At 37.9% G+C, this 18,077-nt stretch overlaps 1 protein-coding gene and 1 long non-coding RNA gene across 7 annotated transcripts in view; one reads left to right on the top strand and one right to left on the bottom strand.

The window, feature by feature from the left end:
- The window catches only part of MYO16 (myosin XVI), a 594,113-nt gene that overhangs the window by 171,196 nt on the left and 404,840 nt on the right, over positions 1 to 18,077 (bottom strand). For both annotated transcript variants that reach the window (XM_077854971.1, XM_077854970.1), the window contains exons 21-22: positions 13,795 to 13,867; positions 675 to 827 (exon numbers count right to left, since the gene is read on the bottom strand). In XM_077854971.1, coding sequence (XP_077711097.1) covers positions 675 to 827; positions 13,795 to 13,867 — 226 coding nt within the window. The remainder of the gene's footprint in view (positions 1 to 674; positions 828 to 13,794; positions 13,868 to 18,077) is intronic.
- LOC144287719 (uncharacterized) overlaps positions 698 to 18,077 on the top strand; it is a 59,969-nt gene continuing 42,589 nt past the window's right edge. Inside the window, exons 1-4 of one of the 5 annotated variants that reach the window (XR_013355470.1) lie at positions 737 to 892; positions 6,664 to 6,824; positions 15,416 to 15,528; positions 15,895 to 16,155. This is a non-coding gene — a long non-coding RNA (uncharacterized LOC144287719). Of the gene's footprint in view, positions 893 to 6,663; positions 6,941 to 15,415; positions 15,529 to 15,894; positions 16,156 to 18,077 lie in introns of those variants that run through there. The other 4 variants (XR_013355469.1, XR_013355471.1, XR_013355472.1 and 1 more) reach the window with 4 other exon arrangements.

An 18,077-nucleotide genomic window follows, 5' to 3' on the forward strand; every position in this document is an offset into this window, starting at 1 on the left:
AAATTGCATCCTATGCTCTCCAGTGGCTGAAAGGTAGCAGGCTTAAGCAATGTTCAAGCATTGCAGAGATATTATTGATAGGTGTATATCATGTCTTTCTACATTAGTACAGAGGGATTGCTGTTTGTGTAGGAGATTTTTGTTTTTATGATAAAGATATCGAGGCAAAGATTCTTGCATTATACGGTAGAGATAATAAAGGTTAAGAGTCAACACTGGCAGATGTCCTAAGATTGTATGTCCATATACAGATCTATCAATGGTTTTCCATATTTCAAATTATAAATTGAAGAAAAATTTAAAAGATTCACTGAATCTGTTCTATGATCTTGTTAGTCTTACTATTGTCTTATAAAATATTAATTTTGTACACTGGGGATTTGGAACTGTGCCAAAGGAGAGTTTTATTGACAAAAACAATGCTGAATATTTTTATAACAAAATTATCTGGTATTTCTAGTCCTTTCAATGAACTGATAATCCCTCAAATGTCCCTTCAGAAAAGGGTAACTTGTCCTCCTAAATCAGCTCTGAAAAAAATAAATTTCTGAAAAAAAAAAAAAAGCAAAGTCTCATATATAAAGATATCTCCAAATAAAGGCCCCTTGAAAGAAAATTCTTTGTCTCCAATATATTTAAATCCTGCAAAGTATCTAATTATATTATATGAATACCTGGAAAAAAAAATCCAAAACTCCAGCCTGGTTACCAGGAGAATAAGCTGTTTCCATGGCAACTCCCTCTTGTACACATTCTGTTTGCTCGTGTAGAAAAAGTACTTCATTGATGTAGTGGTGCATCTTCTCATTGGTCATGTTGACACAAAGCTATTGGAGGGGAGAAAGAAAACAATTATGGCCATGCAAATCCACTCGTTCTGGGACGATTTCAGGTCAGTGACATATTGACTCAAGAATGTTCCACACCCATTCATTAGTCTATTCAGATTAATTGTTACAGTGCCGCTTGAGAAGTCAAAGAAAAGAGTTTCACCTGATATTGTTGACTTCTTACGGTCTCATTATTCAATTTAAAGACAAGAAATATAATTTTAACACTAACTTACAAAGTTGGGGTTTAAAATACAGCTGAGTATTTTAAAATTTTCCAAAAGGAAATTATATCTGGGCTCTCGTCAACAATTGAGGATAAAAGTTGGGTTTCTTCCTTCTGTCTGATTTGGCCAGTGGTTGTTAGAACTGCTCTCTGTCCCTTGACAACTAGAGTCCCTGAGATACTGGTAAAATTGGAAGTGCTTCATATTTATGTTAAAGCTTTCTTTGACAAACCCTCACTTTCACCCATCAATTCTCGGGATATAAAAATATTACAACCACCTCTGGTGACAACATGTCACATAAGACATTGAACTTGACATGTGTGGTTGTTAAGGCAAAAACAGTTTGAATATGGACACAGACCAATAAGTCTGCACATTACAGCTGGCAAAGAGAGAGACGGAACTCATTATTTAAATATCATATGGAAAATCCTTCCTTCCTTGTAACTGATACAGCCTCGCACATTCATCCCCTTGCTTTGTTCCACTGAAACTAGAGTGAGACCAGCCGACCCAGATCTGTGCTTACTCGCCAGAGTATAAATCTCCAGCAGTGATTCTGGAAAGACAAGCCCCTTCCATAAAACTTGTGTAGCATCTGTTCACTGTAGCAGCCCCACCAGGAAAGTAATACATTTACTCATTACTCTCATTTTGTCATAAATGAAAAACAGAAATTTCTGAAAACTGTTGGTAGACAAGAAAAATGGAGACTTTAAGAGCTTATTTCACTTTGTTTAAAAAATAATACTTTGAGATGTTTCCCCAATCTAATCAGATGTTATACTCCTCTAATAATGAAGAAATGTTGTTACTAAAGATGAAGGAAAGCTATCAAAGGCTGTTAAAAACTAGGGATGAAATATTTTCAGTAAATGAACAGAAAATAAATGACTCCATTATGGAATGAAACCGCCGGAAAATACTCTCCTTAATTATATGATAAATACAATTGTCATTTTTCCAACTTTTTGATATTAAAAAATATATGAAATCATTTAAGAAGACATAAGTCGATTCTGTATCTCAGCAGTCCGATCTTCTACCAAAGAAGTGGTTTATAAGTGGTTCTGGAGAATATGCCCACATGTGATATATTTTAAGAAATGAATTGCTCAGGAGATAAAGGTCGAAGCCATGAAAAATAAGGAGATGCCTGTTACTGTGTGTTGTCTGATAGATTACTGTCTGATGAAGTATTCCAAAACAAGAACATCCCTGGATGATTCTCTATTGTATAAGAAACACCCAAATTACAGGACATGTATCTCTATTTTCAGTAACTGAAAATACTTAGATGTGGATGTCTCAAACACGTTGAACAGGATTCTCTTATCACTCTGCATTCACAATAGACGGCAGGCCTGTAGTTGCAGAAACTACTTTCCATGACAACTTGCCTGAATCCTCTCACCCTTGACTGCTTCATAGCTGCGCATCTCCCGATATACCTGGCTGTTCTGACTGACTCAGGCTTTTTGTAAAATTATACAAACAGAGCTTTCAATTGCTATTATTTAACTAATATTAATAAAATATTAATACTAATATTAGTTGAGTTGAGTCTTGGCTTTGCCGAATTGATCCGCTGTTTCAGTGAAAATGGTGATACCAAGTGGGAGCGTAGTGAAAGTCACAGAAAAATTAGAAGGAGCTGGAGGGGGTCAGAGTACATCTTTTTTCTTCCCTTCTTCCCCCCCCCCCTCCCCCAGGAAGGCCTAAAGTAATCTGCCAAACTTTGGCTAACATAAAAAGGATTTGGCCTGTGGTTTTGGATACAATAACTCAATTTCTTACTCTCCTGGTCATGATGACTCATAAAACATCCAGCTTCTCTACCGAGCCTCAATTTTTTAAGCTGAGGCATCAGACAGTATTTTGTGACATGGAGCAATCAAAAAATACACCTGAATCTTCTATTGTACATCATGTTCTTTGTATTTGGAGGGGAAAAGAAGAAGTAATTTATTAAAATCCCATAGGGAAAATGCCAGCTGGATGTATAAAGCTGAGTAGGCTGTGGAGGGATTTTTGACTTGCAGCTTTCATTACAATGATGCTCTCTGCAACGGAAATGTTTTCGTGTTTCTAAGAGAAGAGCAATGCTGAGCAGTAAAGGAAATCACGAGGAGTATGCACAGTTCAAAGTGGAATAGTTTTCAAACATTTTGCAGTAATGCGTACATTACACTTTTCTACCAAAACAGTTTGCCTTTCCCTAATCCTATACTGTTCAAAGCACCCACTGCTTGAACCCAAGTTAAAATGTAAAAGAAAAAAAAAAAAAAAGAGAGAAAGAAAAAGAAGAGAAAGAAGGAAAAAAAAAAACCAGAAAAAAAATGTAAAAGAAGCAGTGTAGCATGAATGTCAACACTGCCAGGAAATGTAGCTAAGGGTGCTAATATGAATATAACAGCCTATGTCAGATATCTAGTTGAAAATGGAAAAAAAATGTATCCCATCCACAAAATAGGTGGCCCCACTCATGGCCAGAGCCTGCCTACCCCTCCTTCAGCTTCACTGAACTGCTGTGTGGTGTGTGCCTATGTGGGTGTGTATTAGACACAACCAGAGAAAGATACAGTGAAATATGTTTACAGGAAAATTAGTTTTCATATCTAGAAGCATCAATGCATTGATAACTGAGAATATGATCGACTTCAGTGCAAAGCAATCATTTTTACTTTTTGACGTCATCCATCAGAATCATAATTGGGTTCCACTAAATTTCTGGGTATTCCTCCGAGCAGCCTGAATGTGAGCGAAGGTAAGTATTCATAGATGAAAATGAGCAATTGTTAAGGACTGTTTAATTAGCGTGCACCCTTCTCTGATTAAAATACATGCTTTGTACATTAAGTGCCGTTGCTAACTGGTTTAATAATAAAAATTATGCACCCCTTGGAAACACTCTTTAGTAACAGAACATTATTGCTTATCCAGATGGCCTATCATTTGTATTAATGACAAACTTAATTTCTTGAGTAAATTTTCGCCAACTGTTCTCCCTTTACTTTTATTACTCAGTGAAATATCTCTGAAGCAAAAATATAATAGAGCATGACATTTACATCACAAAATTAAAGCAGGAGGTTAATTAAAGCTGACTCCAGTTGAAGGCAGAGCCCTAGACATTAGACAGCAATTCACATTCTTACTGCACACTGGAAATGCCCTGGAGCTCTTCGAAAAAGCTGATGTCTCAGCCTGACCCCAAACCAATCTAGTCAGAGTGAGGCCTAGACATTGATATATTTCAAAAGCTTTCCAGGGGATTTTAATATGTAGATATGGTGAACATACTGGAAGAGATTATAGCACAGAACACACACAACCCATTCACTGATTTGTTTCTCAATTAATACAGATATGTCTGTAGACTACAGTAATGGGATGTCAGATTGTGCAGGAATGATGTCAGATTTTAGATATTCTGTGTTTTCAGCACGTGTTCAGCAGAACACTAATTGAATGAAATGTCAATTGACACTGTCTAAAAAACACTATATCAGAACCCCACTGGAGAAACACTGAGCCAACCTAAGGTAATGGTCTTCTCTGCAGGACTTCTCAGGGCCTTTCCTTATGCCACCTATACTGTGAATCTCTATCTTACTTTTTCAAAGCATGCCTCAGGGTTTGTTAGATTGCTCTATGTTCTTTACCCAACAAACCAATCATTCCTGATTTTGACACATTGTCTATAAAACAGCAGGTGCAGAGGCTGGTGAGGGAATGGTACCTCTCTGATTTGTTTCAGCTTTTAAAATCTGTAATTTATTTTGCCTTCTTTGAATATCCTATGATGGTAGAGGCCTTTCTTCTCTCTGTCCTTGTTTGGGAGGGCCTGTTTACTTTCCCTTAGCACCATCTGTCTCAAACTGATAGACAACAGTGCCTCTACTGATGTCATGTACCAGAGGCCCAGGGAGCTGTGTAGACGCCGCATGCTGGGCCCCTTCCCTCCAGGAGCCTAGTCAGCAGGAAGGAGCTGAGTGCCCACCCATGCCAGGCCCTACTGCTGCTGTGGTGTCTTCCCTGGATGGGCTTGGGTTTCATCCTTTCCAGTCTCCCTGCCCCTCCACTTCTTTTTGGTGGATTACTCTTTTCTAAACAAACCAAATGTCCTTGGCCCTTTTGGTTGCCCTTTGAAACTTCAAAATCAAACTGCAGAACAGGTTTTAAGCAAAGCTAGGTGGAAGTTACGTCACAGGCGTAAAAACATCGTTTCTATTCAGGCGTGCCTGGGTGGCTCCATCAGCCAAGCGGTCAACTCCTGGTTTCAGCTCAGCTCATGATCCCACGGTCGTGGGATCGAGTCCCACGTGGGGCTCCACACTTAGCACAGAGTCTGTTTGAGACACTCTGTCTCCCTCTGCCCCTCCCCATGCTCACGCTCTCAATAAATAAATAATCTTTAAAAAATGTATTGTTTTTATCCAGGCAAACTCTGTCTCAACGTTTCTTTTAGTGATTCTCTTACTTAGAGCCACACAGGCTCACAAAATAAATTCAAATTCTAATGGGCTTAATTCATACTTGTATTCTCCTTTAATAGGAGTAATTACTACTCTGGGATTTGAGGGGTTGACAGGAGGGGTGGCCAACAATAAACCCATTGGCTAAATGGACTGCTATATTCTACATCATAATCTACTAACGTCAGAATTGGAAACTACAAATGAAAAGAAAAACTAGATTTTTATATATTTTGTATGCTACCTTATCCATAAAATATATCCCTCTATTTACATAAAAGCCATACCCAGTTGTTGGGAATGTAACTTCTGGTCAAAATTCTCATATTTTAAAGTGTCGGGCACTATACTCTTCATCACTTTTCAACAAAAGATAAGTGTGTGTGTGTGTGTGTGTGTGTGTGTATTTAGCAACAAATCTCATCTTAATCAATATGCCTTCTCGTTTCATATTAACTTGTTAATGTAGGCCTGAAAACAATAATCAATACATAATTTCTACTAAAATATTCATTCTTTTTAAAGTAGTTGTCATTACTCAGGATTAAATGCAAAGCTAAGAGGTACTCCATAAATAACGAGCTCTTCAGGATAGTGGTCACAAGGTGGCAGAGGGATAAGCTAGTACAAGGAGCACTGGCCTTGGGGCCAGATGGATGCACATCCACACTGCCCACTTGGCCAGCAAAGCCTTCCCCAGGTGGTTGCTGTGAGAGTCAGAGATCATCCAGAAAGAGGACCCAACTCATAGTGGGGGCTAGAGAACTTGTAGCCATTATTGATTATTTATTAGCAGAAAACTAAATGAATCTATACTCCTGATCAGCACATTTGGGCTTTCTATCCAAACAGCTGTCACTGTAAATGTAAGCTTTTCCTTGGTTGGTCATCCCTGAAAGAACTCAGTTCACTCTTGTCTAAGGTGACCTGATGGATATTTTCAAACCCATTCATTCTTCTTCCGACATCCTGAAACATTTCCTCTTAATCGCTCTGCAATACAGAAGATACACTTGCATTCTCTAATTTATTTATACATAGTAAAAGGACTTGGTGAAATATTCCACTATAGGAAAAAATGATGCCAAATAAATTTATTAAGTTTTTTATTTCTATATTTAACAGAATAAATAATGTTGCGCCCTAAGAGAAATGCAAGCAAATATACTCATGGATGGGCAGCAGTTTAGAAGATGTAGGATGAAAATACACAATCAAGTCTAGCTTCAGAGAACCTGTGGCTCTGGGGACAGTTCTGAATTCAGAGCTTCATGCTGTGTCCTTCTGTGAGTTACTTAAATTATCTGAGCTTTGCTTTCCTTAACACCAAAATGGTGATATTTTTTAATGTTGTAGTGTCTGGAGGGGAAAATGTCATTAAATGTAGTTTACATACTTAAAATTGTTATTCCCTGTCTCATTTATTTTGTTTCCTTTTCTTAGTTTTATCTTATATTTATGTATATATGTAGGTATGTATGTATTTTTTCAGTAGGCTCCACACCCAACATGAGGCTTGAACTCATGGTCTTGAAACCAAGTTGTACGCTCTACTGGTCATACCAGGCACCCTCACTCAAGACTTCTAGCCATTCTGTCTTTAAGAAATAGAATCTAATATTAGGGGTTCCTGGGTGGCTCAGTGGTTGAGTGTCTGCCTTTGGCTTGGGTAGTGATGCCCAGATCCTCGGATTGAGTCCCTACATCAGGGTTCCCCCAGGGAGCCTGCTTCTCCCTCTGCCTATGTCCCTCTGCCTATGTCTCTGCCTCTGTGTGTGTCTCATGAATAAATAAAATCTGTAAAAAACCAATATTATTGTAAGAAGTACATTAAAATAGCATCTCATTATTTAACTACTGTTTTTCTATAGAACCTGAATAGTACTCTACTAGTTCTGCTAAGTAAAGAAACTAAATATTCTCATTCAAATTCTTCTTAAACTGAGTTGGATATTTAATGTATGTATAATTTTGAGATCTAAATGTGATGAGACTTAACAATAAAATATTTTTTTGTTTTCATAGATCAATCGAGTGGTAAGTGGATCAATATTGAAAGCTATTTTTTTTTTCTTTTTAAGTAGGCTCTACACCTGGTGTGGAGCCCAATGCAGGCTTAAACTTATAACCCTGAGATCAAAAGTTGGACGATTCACCAACTGAGCCATCCAGGTGCCCCGGATCTATACTGAAACCTAATAGTTGTCAGGACATTAATTATGATGACAACTGTACTGGATTTCTGCCATATTTGGTGCTAAAATATCAACATTTTCCTCATGAAGGCTTCTTAGTCCTTCTCCCATGGTATTAGATTAGAACTGGTCCTTCTTCCATTTGCATCTTACAGACCACACCGCAATGCCTGTGCATTTCTTCTTCTTCTTCTTCTTCTTCCTTCTTCTTCTTCTTTCTTCTTCTTCTTTCTTCTTCTTCTTCTTCTCATTCTTATTATTCATGAGACTCAGAGAGAGGGGCAGAAACAGAGGCAGAGAGAGAAGCAGGCTCCCTGCAGGGACCCTGATGTGGGACTCAATCCCAGGACCCCCGGATCACACCCTAAGCCAAGGGCAGACACTCAATCACTGAGCCACCCAGGTGCCCCGGCCTGCACATTTCTTAGTACCTGGAACAGGGTCTGGAATTTCTTACTTATACAAATGTTTGTTGAATGAATTAACCGTACACTGTCCTGATGCCAATCAGCCAGGAAAACAGATCCTTTCTGCTGCTGCTAATACTCTATCACACAGTAGAGACTGCAGCACTTACAGTTTTACCATCTGTAAAATGGGATACTCCCTGTTAAAGGTGTGATTTACCTTCGCATCATTTCTAGGATAGTAATTTCACAACTGAAAATTTTATGGTTTTTTTTTTGAGGTTGAGGTTGCCAAAATATATAATATCATTTCATAAAATTTTAGAAGTCAAGGTATCTGGCTTTATTAGTGTTTGAACACTTATCATAAGCCTGATTGAATTACTGTTCATCTGGACTTTCCAGTAAATCTTACTTTTTAGAAACGGGTTTGTAAGCAAGGAAATGTTTCAAATCCTTGACAACTCTTCTGAAATCAGCTTAGATGAAGCCTGGCATAAAGATAGTTCATATATCACAATTTTATCTTCTGCAATGGAACCTTTAAGTTTGAACAAATGTATTCTCTCTTTAAATTCTCTATATTCTTTTTTTAAAGATTTTATTTATTTATTCATGAGAGACAGAGATACAGAGAGAGAGAAAGAGATTGAGAGAGAGAGAGAGAGAGAGAGGCAGAGACACAGGCAGAGGGAGAAGCAGGCTCCATGCAGGGAGCCCGACATGGGACTCAATCCCGGGTCTCCAGGATCAGGCCCTGGGCTGAAGGCAGCACTAAACCACTGAGCCACCCGGGCTGCCCAAATTCTCTATATTCTTACAGTAGGTTGCTGATATGCAATTTTACTAAACTCTGTAGCTCTAAGTATTTCATTATACATAGCTGCATTTTAAGTATGTAGTGAGAAATTTAGGAAAATTATTGAATGTTAAATCGTTACTTTTCATGACTTTGTTCTTTGTGTCTTTGGTAAAGATTTGTAGCATGTAGGGCTTTGCAATCCCACTTATTGGGTGCATAACTATTCTATCATTTATTAAAATAATATTCATGTAATCTCAAAATATTATCATTTACTTAAAATTGTATATTATGGACAGTTTTAAGCATATTCAATGGTGAACAACGTAATGAACCCCCATCTGCCAGCAGCAAACCTAAAGAATTATCAACTCGTGGCCAATTCTGCTTTACCTATTTTTCTATTACCCTCAATACTAGACTCATCTCAAGGAATTCTCTTTAATTGTTAAGTATCTTAGTATAATTCTCTAAGACACTAGGACTTAGAGAACACATCCACAGTACCTTTAACACACATACTTTCTATCAACTATAATTCTTTCATTTCATCAAATATCCAGATTTTACATTACATTAGTTTTATATGTAAACAAGGATCGACATAATGTCCATAAATTTAACTGACCTCTATATCTCTTAAATCTCTTTGAATCTATAGGCTACCCACCTTCTTCTATATTTTTACCCTTGCAATTTATATGTTGTTGAATTAATCATTTGTCCTGTATGGCTTCCCATATGCTGGATTTGTGAGTGTATCCTCATGGTTTATTTTATTATGTTCCTCTGTTCCCAGTTCCTGGTGACTAGCAATTAGCTCAGGAAACTTCATTATATTCAGGTTTTCTCTGCCTTCTTTCTCAGCAAGAACACCTGATAGGCATTTTGGGTGCGTCTGTTGTTCCAAGGGTAGCAGTCACTGATACTCACTACCTGATTCCATATTTATTGGGAGTGGCAGGACTGAGCTGGTCTGATTATGCCATCCATTCTTCAGTTATCTGTTGTGGGACTGCCCTGGGCTACATGTGCCATGGGTTGGGGAGGACTGGCATCTCTAGACAGCAGGTCCTTCCATCTGAGAAATCAGTTCATCTCTCCACTTGTTTGTGTGCAAGTGGAGACTTTCAGGAGCCTTCTACACAGCCCCTCACTTAGGCTACTTACTTCATGTTGACAAGGTCAGTCTGTCTTCACTTTCCATTGTGCCTCTAACATGCTATTTTTAAGCTACATAAGAATTGCTATTTTTTTAGGGGTGCCTGGGTGGCTCAGTGGTTGAGTGTCTGCCTTCGGCTCAGGTCATGACCCCGGGGTCCTGGGATGGAGTCCTGCATTAGGTTCCCTGCAGGGACCCTGCTTCTCCCTCTGCCTGTGTCTCTGCCTCTCTCTGTGTGTCTCTCATGAATAAATAAACAAAATCTAAAAAAAAAAAAAAAGAATTTCTGGTTTTGCATGCTCATGCCGAAACTAGCTTCTCTATCAAGTATCAAGTCCTTGTGTTGTTTACAGTGATGTCTCCTTCAGTCTTCTCCCTTTTCCAAATACATAGTCACATCTGGAAGTAGAAATGTTTTTACTTCTCTCTCTCACTTTCTAATGCCTCGAAAGGAAGAAGAAAGTGAGAAGTGCTTTCTCCTTTCTAGCATCACTGTGTAAGGGATACTCTTGTCTCGTTCACTATCTTTCTGTCTCTTGGGCATTACAATCTTGGAAATCATTGACTGGGTGATGCCAGAGGGTCAGCTGGAGGGGCTTCTCCCTCAATGCCTTAGGAGATACTTTTCCAGAGCTAGAGATAAACTTTATGTGATAAAGGAAGTAGGGTTCAAAAAATCAAGTATTACATAACAGAGAGTGAGCTGGTAATTAGGTAATTATTTAAATAATGAGGACGGTAGATTCAATATATATATATAATGTTATATATTTTATTCTAAATATGATCTTATAATATGTAAAATAGCTCTAAATAGAAACAAATCATTAAAAGTCAAAGAAAACAGGATTAGCATTTCCTATTAGCTGAAATAAATTCTCATCTAAAGAACTGCAAAGGCCTGTCAAATCTTTTAGAGGTACTTGGGGATGCTGAGGTTTTGAAGTGCTTCTTAGCTATCTCCTCAAACTGTCCCTGTTCTAAACCTTTGTCAGCCTTCTTATGGAAGAACAGTTGAAATATATACATTTATTCCTGAGCAAGGAAACCACTAGGAGATCCATTATGAAGATATTTTCTTATGAATTCATTCTTAAGATTTCAATTGCAACTGTATTTGTTAAGCTTCTATTATATACAAAATGCTGTACCTGAATACACAATTCAACACCATAGGAATTGACGTTCTAGCAAAGAGCCAATAGATGGGTCACAAAAGCTCAAAAAAGAATAAAATAAATACTTAGAAAGGTACTAATATTATTCTGGGTTTGATTCAGAACACAGTATTGATTTGTTAAACATTTTGTTGAAAGTTTGCAATAGAATATAAAATGAAAAAAAAAAAAGCAGACTATAAAATGAAGAAGTTCACATACTATCAGCAACTCAAGAATCTAGAATGGAGCATTCAAACCAAAGCCTTTGTGATAAGTTCACATGCAAATTTAGAAATGTGCTAAATCCACTGTAAGTTGAGATTTGGATTCATCACAAAGAAAATAATTTTATTCTTCTAAATGGCTCCTAGTTACTATTGTATACAAGAGCCAAGCAAATCTAGGAAAAGGGTACAGTTCTTTTTTTTTTTTTTTGATATTTTTTCATAATTTAAACCAAAGAATTTATCTTGAGATTTACCCAGAAGTGTCTAAAACTACCTTATGGTATGTATGTATGTATGTATTTTTTATTTATTTATCTGCCTATCTTTTTATTTATTTTAAAGATTTTATTTATTTGACAAGAGGAGAGAGAGAGCACAAGCAGGGGGGAATGGCAGGGAGGTGAAGCAGGCTCCCAGCTGAGCAAGGAGCCCAATGCAGGGGATTGTGACCTGAACCAAAGGCAGTCACTTAACCGACTGAACCACTCAGGTGCCCCATACCTTTTGGTATTTAATAGAGACCCACTCTTTAGATTTGAAAACATGCCATTCCTTGTTATATGAAAATCGCAGCTTGTGAATATATTCTAAAGTATATAATTACAATATTTAGCAGAAAGAAAGAACAAGGGATGTATGTAAAATTGTAGTAAAAGTAGTAAGTTTTCATAAGAAAACAACACTCATGTTTTGTACATCCCAGTCATCAGCACAGGCTGGACAGATCACTGTGTGGCTTGTGAGGCAGGGTGTTGGGCACGCATGGACTCCACCTGTGGCTTCTGCATGTTGCATACCAGGAGATGGAGAAACCAGGGAGTCTCATTAGAGACTTGAGAGCCTGTATGTTTCCTAAGGAAAAAATGTCCGGAATCAATACTGCTGGCCAGATGACCTTCAAATACCTGTGTTGAGAGCTGCATCAAGGTCAAGGCTGGCAGACTCACATCTGTTGTGCCATTTTACTGATCAGTCTTTTAACTACCTTCTTCCTCTGTGCACTGCTAGTTTCTTATAGTAAGGGATGAATAAACAAAACCACAGTCCTCCTCCTCCTCCCACTCACCCCCGGATACAGAAGTCTGAAAGGAGAAGAAATCTGTGGTCTTCCTAGTCGTATTTCATACCAGACTTTCTAAAAGTTTTGTAAAGAATATGATTCATGATGACTCACCCTGGATTAGGTGAGTCAACATGATTTAGGATCTACTCACAAGATGCTGCACCACTTTTTATGACAAAAAAAAAAAAGGCTGAATTTTAAAAGATTTTTCAAGTGTCCTCATTTATAACAGTAGCGGTGGCTCTCCATTATTTCTTACACAGGGACATGAGCTAGAAAATGACACCAGAACCTCTAGAACAGTCATCTTGTTCAACCCCACAGCTCTGGAAGTCTCTTACTGTCCTGATTTTACAGATAAGGAAATCCAGGTTCTTTACAGGTTTTTCCTCTTGATCAGGACACTTCTTGTAAAAGTCATAGAATTGGGTTTCAAAGTCCCATCTAGTGTCATTCACCGCTACATGATCTACCTTAAAAAATAAAATAAATAAAGCTGAACAAGTGATGTAACTATTCAAAGCGTTCCCAAACCACGGCACTGATGTAACTCTTCCCATGCTGTGGTACAGCCTGGTTTTCTCTCTTCCCACCTACACCTCTTCATAGGTTCACCTCCCTTTCTCTGCTGGCTGGGGCCGGTTCTATTTCTACTCTCTTCTTTAACACTTAATCTTTAGATACACTTACTTTGATTAAATGATTCATACATTACTATGGAGATCCTTAAAAAAAGAACGAGTGCTTTTCAAAGTACCCTAAACTGTAAATGGATTAAAAATAATCAGTGCCTCTTGAATCTATTTTTATGAGTTTCCGATAGTCATATGAATGAGTGTCACATAGAGATGATCCTACGAATAACAGTACTTGGCATAATGGACTGTTTCCATTCTGATTTTTGGCCACAGTTTCTGAAGACCTTTGCCCTAATTTCACATAGCAATGCCCTCTGTCTCTGTGACCTGGTTGAAATAGCAGGTCATCCTATCTTTTAAAATGAGTGCTTCTGTTTTTTTTTTAAAAAAAAAAAAAAGATTACGCCAGTTGTTTACAGATCACACAAAAAGGATGAATATATCCATAAACCCAGGATATAAATTTTAAAATAGGATAGTAAAATACTTATTTTAATTTTGTATTTGCAAGTAATTTTGCAGTCCCTATTGAATTAAAGAGTTAACTTATTAATAAAAAAAACACATCAAAGCTTATAAAGTTTCAAAAGAAACCCACTTACTTGTTCAAATTCATTCTTTTGAAATTCTTCAAAACCGAAGATGTCCAGTATTCCAATATCCAAAGTCTGTGTGCTGAAAGGAAACGATCAGTGAGCAAGCATACTTAGGTCTCTTACATGAAACCCCCCATTGCTACTTCAGGTCACAGAAATCTGGCCACTCAGCATGTCACTGCCAATTTGGACTGAAAAGAGGCAAATAGTTATCTTAAAGTCTAATACAAAGGCTCTGAAAATCAGGGGAAAAGAAATGTTATTTAATGCTTCATTCAAACACAGATACATTATTAAAACACACTGATTTTGAAGTTTACAGTGTCACAGTACATGGGTGATTGAATATTTGTTTCTCTGAAACAGTCCTCTGTCTCTCCTTCCACCAAAGGAGAGGAGGTCTGTGCCTACCTGTCAAGTGGCTCTTGCCAGTTAATACACAAGCTGACGTGGTCTCACACGACTTCTTCATCAACTTCATCATACGTAAGAATAGTATGAGGCAAGTCACAATGAAGCTGCAGATATGTGTTTTGATAGACCCAATCATGCCCTCACAAAAACTATATTATGACCTTCCTAAAGAAATTCTTATAGAGAAGAATGAAGAACATAATACTTGGATGTAGTAATGGGAGTACCTCGTGACCCTTTTGCTTTGGATGCAAACTCTCTCTCCTGTGGTCCACTGGGAGGGCAAGCATAGACGTGGGACCTCATGGGGAGTGAGGACATGGGGCAGAGGAGAGGGTGGCAGGAGCCCCGACAGCCTGGATTTTGCTGGGAATGGGGGCAGCACGGGGAGAGGGCACGAGGAAGCTTCTCACAAAGAAAGACCTGGATGATTCTGGAACACTGGTCACCTGGAGGGCACACACCCAGTGCTCCTACATGGCAGCTCTAGAGCCTCAGCAGGACGACTGCTGTCCGAATTTTCTGCTCATGGGTGTGATGGTCCATCGTCATCATGGATTGTTTTCTATTTCACTGTCCTGGTGATTGCAGACACTTTTGTTCTCTGCTCGATTGGTCCAAACGGCACAAATGACAACCAACTCTCTGTGCCTGCATGTTGTGTTCACTATCAGTGCAGAATCATAATACTTTAGGGTGATATGTAATAAGTCATTTAAATGACCAGTTTCTTTTTAAAAAAGATAGCATAATGATTCTATGATATTCTGTCTCTAAGATTAGTTCTTGTAGATGGTACGAATATGAGCTTCCTAAACAGAAAGGAGAGCATTTTAGAAGCCCTTAATATAAATTTCACATGGCAGGGAATACAAAGCAGTGAGGGAAAAGCAGAGTCATCGAATGGATGCCCCTAGGTAATTAATTTAATTTTTTAGAAGGAAAAAACAGCTTTGTACCTCACCCTGTGTACCCAAATAAACTCTACATGGATTAGAGAGAGAGACTGTTAGAGCAAGAAGCTATAAAAATGCACAAGAAAACAAATGTGATCATTTGTTCTGCTTTCAGTTCTGAGAAAAATCAAAGGCAAATTTTAAAAATATGATTACACAAACACCAAATTCTCTTCAGGATAAATTGCATAAATAAAATTAAAAACCATTAGATGTGGGTATTATTTTAAAACATGTTTGCTTATTCATTTTCATAGATTTTTTTCCAATCTGTTGACCCATGTGTGCCTCCATCCTCCCTGGTGACTTATGCACACCAGGAGATGCCGGGATGATGCTCACTCAGTGGTAACAGCATTGAGGGTGTAAGGTGAGTCATTGTTTTGTTTAGGGTGTGTGCGTGTGTGTGCGTTTTCCATGTAATAAGCTGCTTTGTTTCCCTTGTAGGAGCTTGGTGACAAAGCTAGTCAGGTTTTAGACTTGTTCAGTCTTGGGCAGGTATCCTGGTTCAGACACTTTTTAGTTGGACAACTTTTGGCAAGTTGCTTCTGTTTACTGTGTTGCAGGTTCCTCATCTATAAAACCGAGACAGCAAGTAATATTTATGCACATGAATGGCTATTACAATCAGAAGCAATGTAAATACAGTGCTAGACCAATTGCTGGTAGACAGTGTGTCTCTACTCACTGCCAGTTTTTTTTTTTTTTTCTTAAGATTGTATTTATTTATTTTCAGGGGAGAGAAGCAGAGGGAGGGAGAGAGATAATCTCCAGCTGACTCCTCACAGAGCAGAGCCTGACATGGGGCTCGATCCCACCACCCTGAGATCATGACCTGAGTTGAAATGAAGAGTCAGAAGCTCAACAGACTGAGCCACTCAGGTGACCCTGCAAGTTGCTATAAAAAAAAATTGTTGTTTCAACTTGCTATAGAAATGAAGCTACTAGAAGAAATATAAATGGCTATGGGCAGATTACAAATGTCAATCTAATTATAATTACTAAAGAAATAAAATTTAAAAAATTAAGATGAGAAACACTCTATACACTTTTGTTGGGAGTTGAGATTGGTAGAGTCTTGGGGTGCCTGGCTGGCTCTGTCAGTAGATCATATGACTTTTTTTTTAAAAGATTTTATTTATTTATGTATTCATGAGAGACACAGAGAGAGAGAAGCAGAGACACAGGCAGAGGGAGAAGTAGGCTCCACGCGGGGAGCCTGACATGGGACTGGTCCCAGGATCATGCCCTGGGCTGAAGGTGGCGCTAAACCACTGAGCCACCCGGGTTGCCCAATAGATCACATGACTTTTAATCTCAGGTCATGAGTTTGAGCTCCATGTTGGGAGGTAGAGTGTACTTAATTAAAAAAATAATAAATAAATAAAATTGGTAGAGTCTTCTTAAAAAACAATTTGGTTATGAGGCATAAAGCTTTGAAATGTTCATATCATTTGAATGATATTTCCATATACGGGAACCTATACTAAAACGATGATCAGAAATGCAATCAAACACTTACAAACAAAGATGTTCATCATTACCTTAATTATAGTAACAACAACAAAAGAAATAGCAAATAACCCACACTAAAGACACGATTAATTAAACAGCATGCATCCTATGATGGATTAACTTAGTGAATCTATCAAGTTAATAGAAACCAATATATAAGTTCCATATAAAGAATAGCCCGAATTATGTATTCAGAAGACCTTGAAAGAAGTATAGTCAGCCCAAGAAGAAGAAATAGAAATCGATTTTGTTTACTTTTTCTATTCTGCATTTTCCAAGGTATCTATATTTTTATAACCAGTAAGTATTTAATTGATGCTTATAATGACACTATGAAAGCACGGGAAATGTTCTTGAACAACAAAAGCTAAAACGCTAAGCTGGAAACAAAAATGTATACCATTTGTACACTTATAGGAGCATCATGTAATTTCACCCATGTTAAAAAGTAAATCCATGGCACAGAGAAAGTAAAGCACATGTTAGCAGGAGATGTCTTGAATGGTCATCCTAGAGGCGATCTCTTAATTTTCTAATGTTCTGTATGGATCTTATAATACTCTTTATCCTTAACCTTAATTTAATATATATATATTTATATATATACCACTTATATAATATTAATAAATTATAATATAATATATAATTATATATAATATATATATAATATATAATTATATACCAATATATAATATATATATACACCACTTTTGGGGATTTTTCTGAGTTGGTGCGGAAAGAGATAGCAATAACCTCAGGGCAGAGAAAGGAAGTGAAGCCCAGCAGAGGGAGGGCAGAGAAGGATGTCTGGTTTTCCAGGAACAGGAGGAACAACGTGGGCCCTGGGGTCGGTTGCAAGTATGGATGCTTTCTGCCCACTTACACCAGAACCTCCCACTCAGACCTTGACTCCTTGTTCAATTCCCAGGTGGCCTTGGCAACAGCAGCCTCGTACTTACTGCCCATAATGTTGAAGGAAGTTAGGAAGAGAAAGGGCAAGATATCACACTACCTGTGTCCTTCCCCTTCTCACGAGGATGGTGACATCACATAGACAAGTGGAGAAAGATGCTGAAGCCACCCGGGTGTGTTTGGGTGAGCAGCACATGTTAAAGATTCCAGCTCAGATCAGGCCAGGTAGATTATTAGCTGGCAATTTAGAGGAGCATAAATGTGGTTGAATGAGCACTCCGTTTAACTGACTTTTCCCCATATTTCATAGATACTGGTACCAAACTATATTCGGTCACAAAATAAAAATACTATGAAAGAAAAAGCGAAGGAGGAAGGAAAAACCAATGTCAGAGGGAAAACGAATGCATTTTTAGGATTAATTTTGCAACTACTGACAGACCTAATGTGTTCATCTCTTTACAAAATCTCTTTCATCATCTACGATTGAAG

The sequence above is a fragment of the Canis aureus genome, chromosome 17 (genome assembly GCF_053574225.1).
Source record: "Canis aureus isolate CA01 chromosome 17, VMU_Caureus_v.1.0, whole genome shotgun sequence".
NCBI lineage: Eukaryota > Metazoa > Chordata > Mammalia > Carnivora > Canidae > Canis > Canis aureus.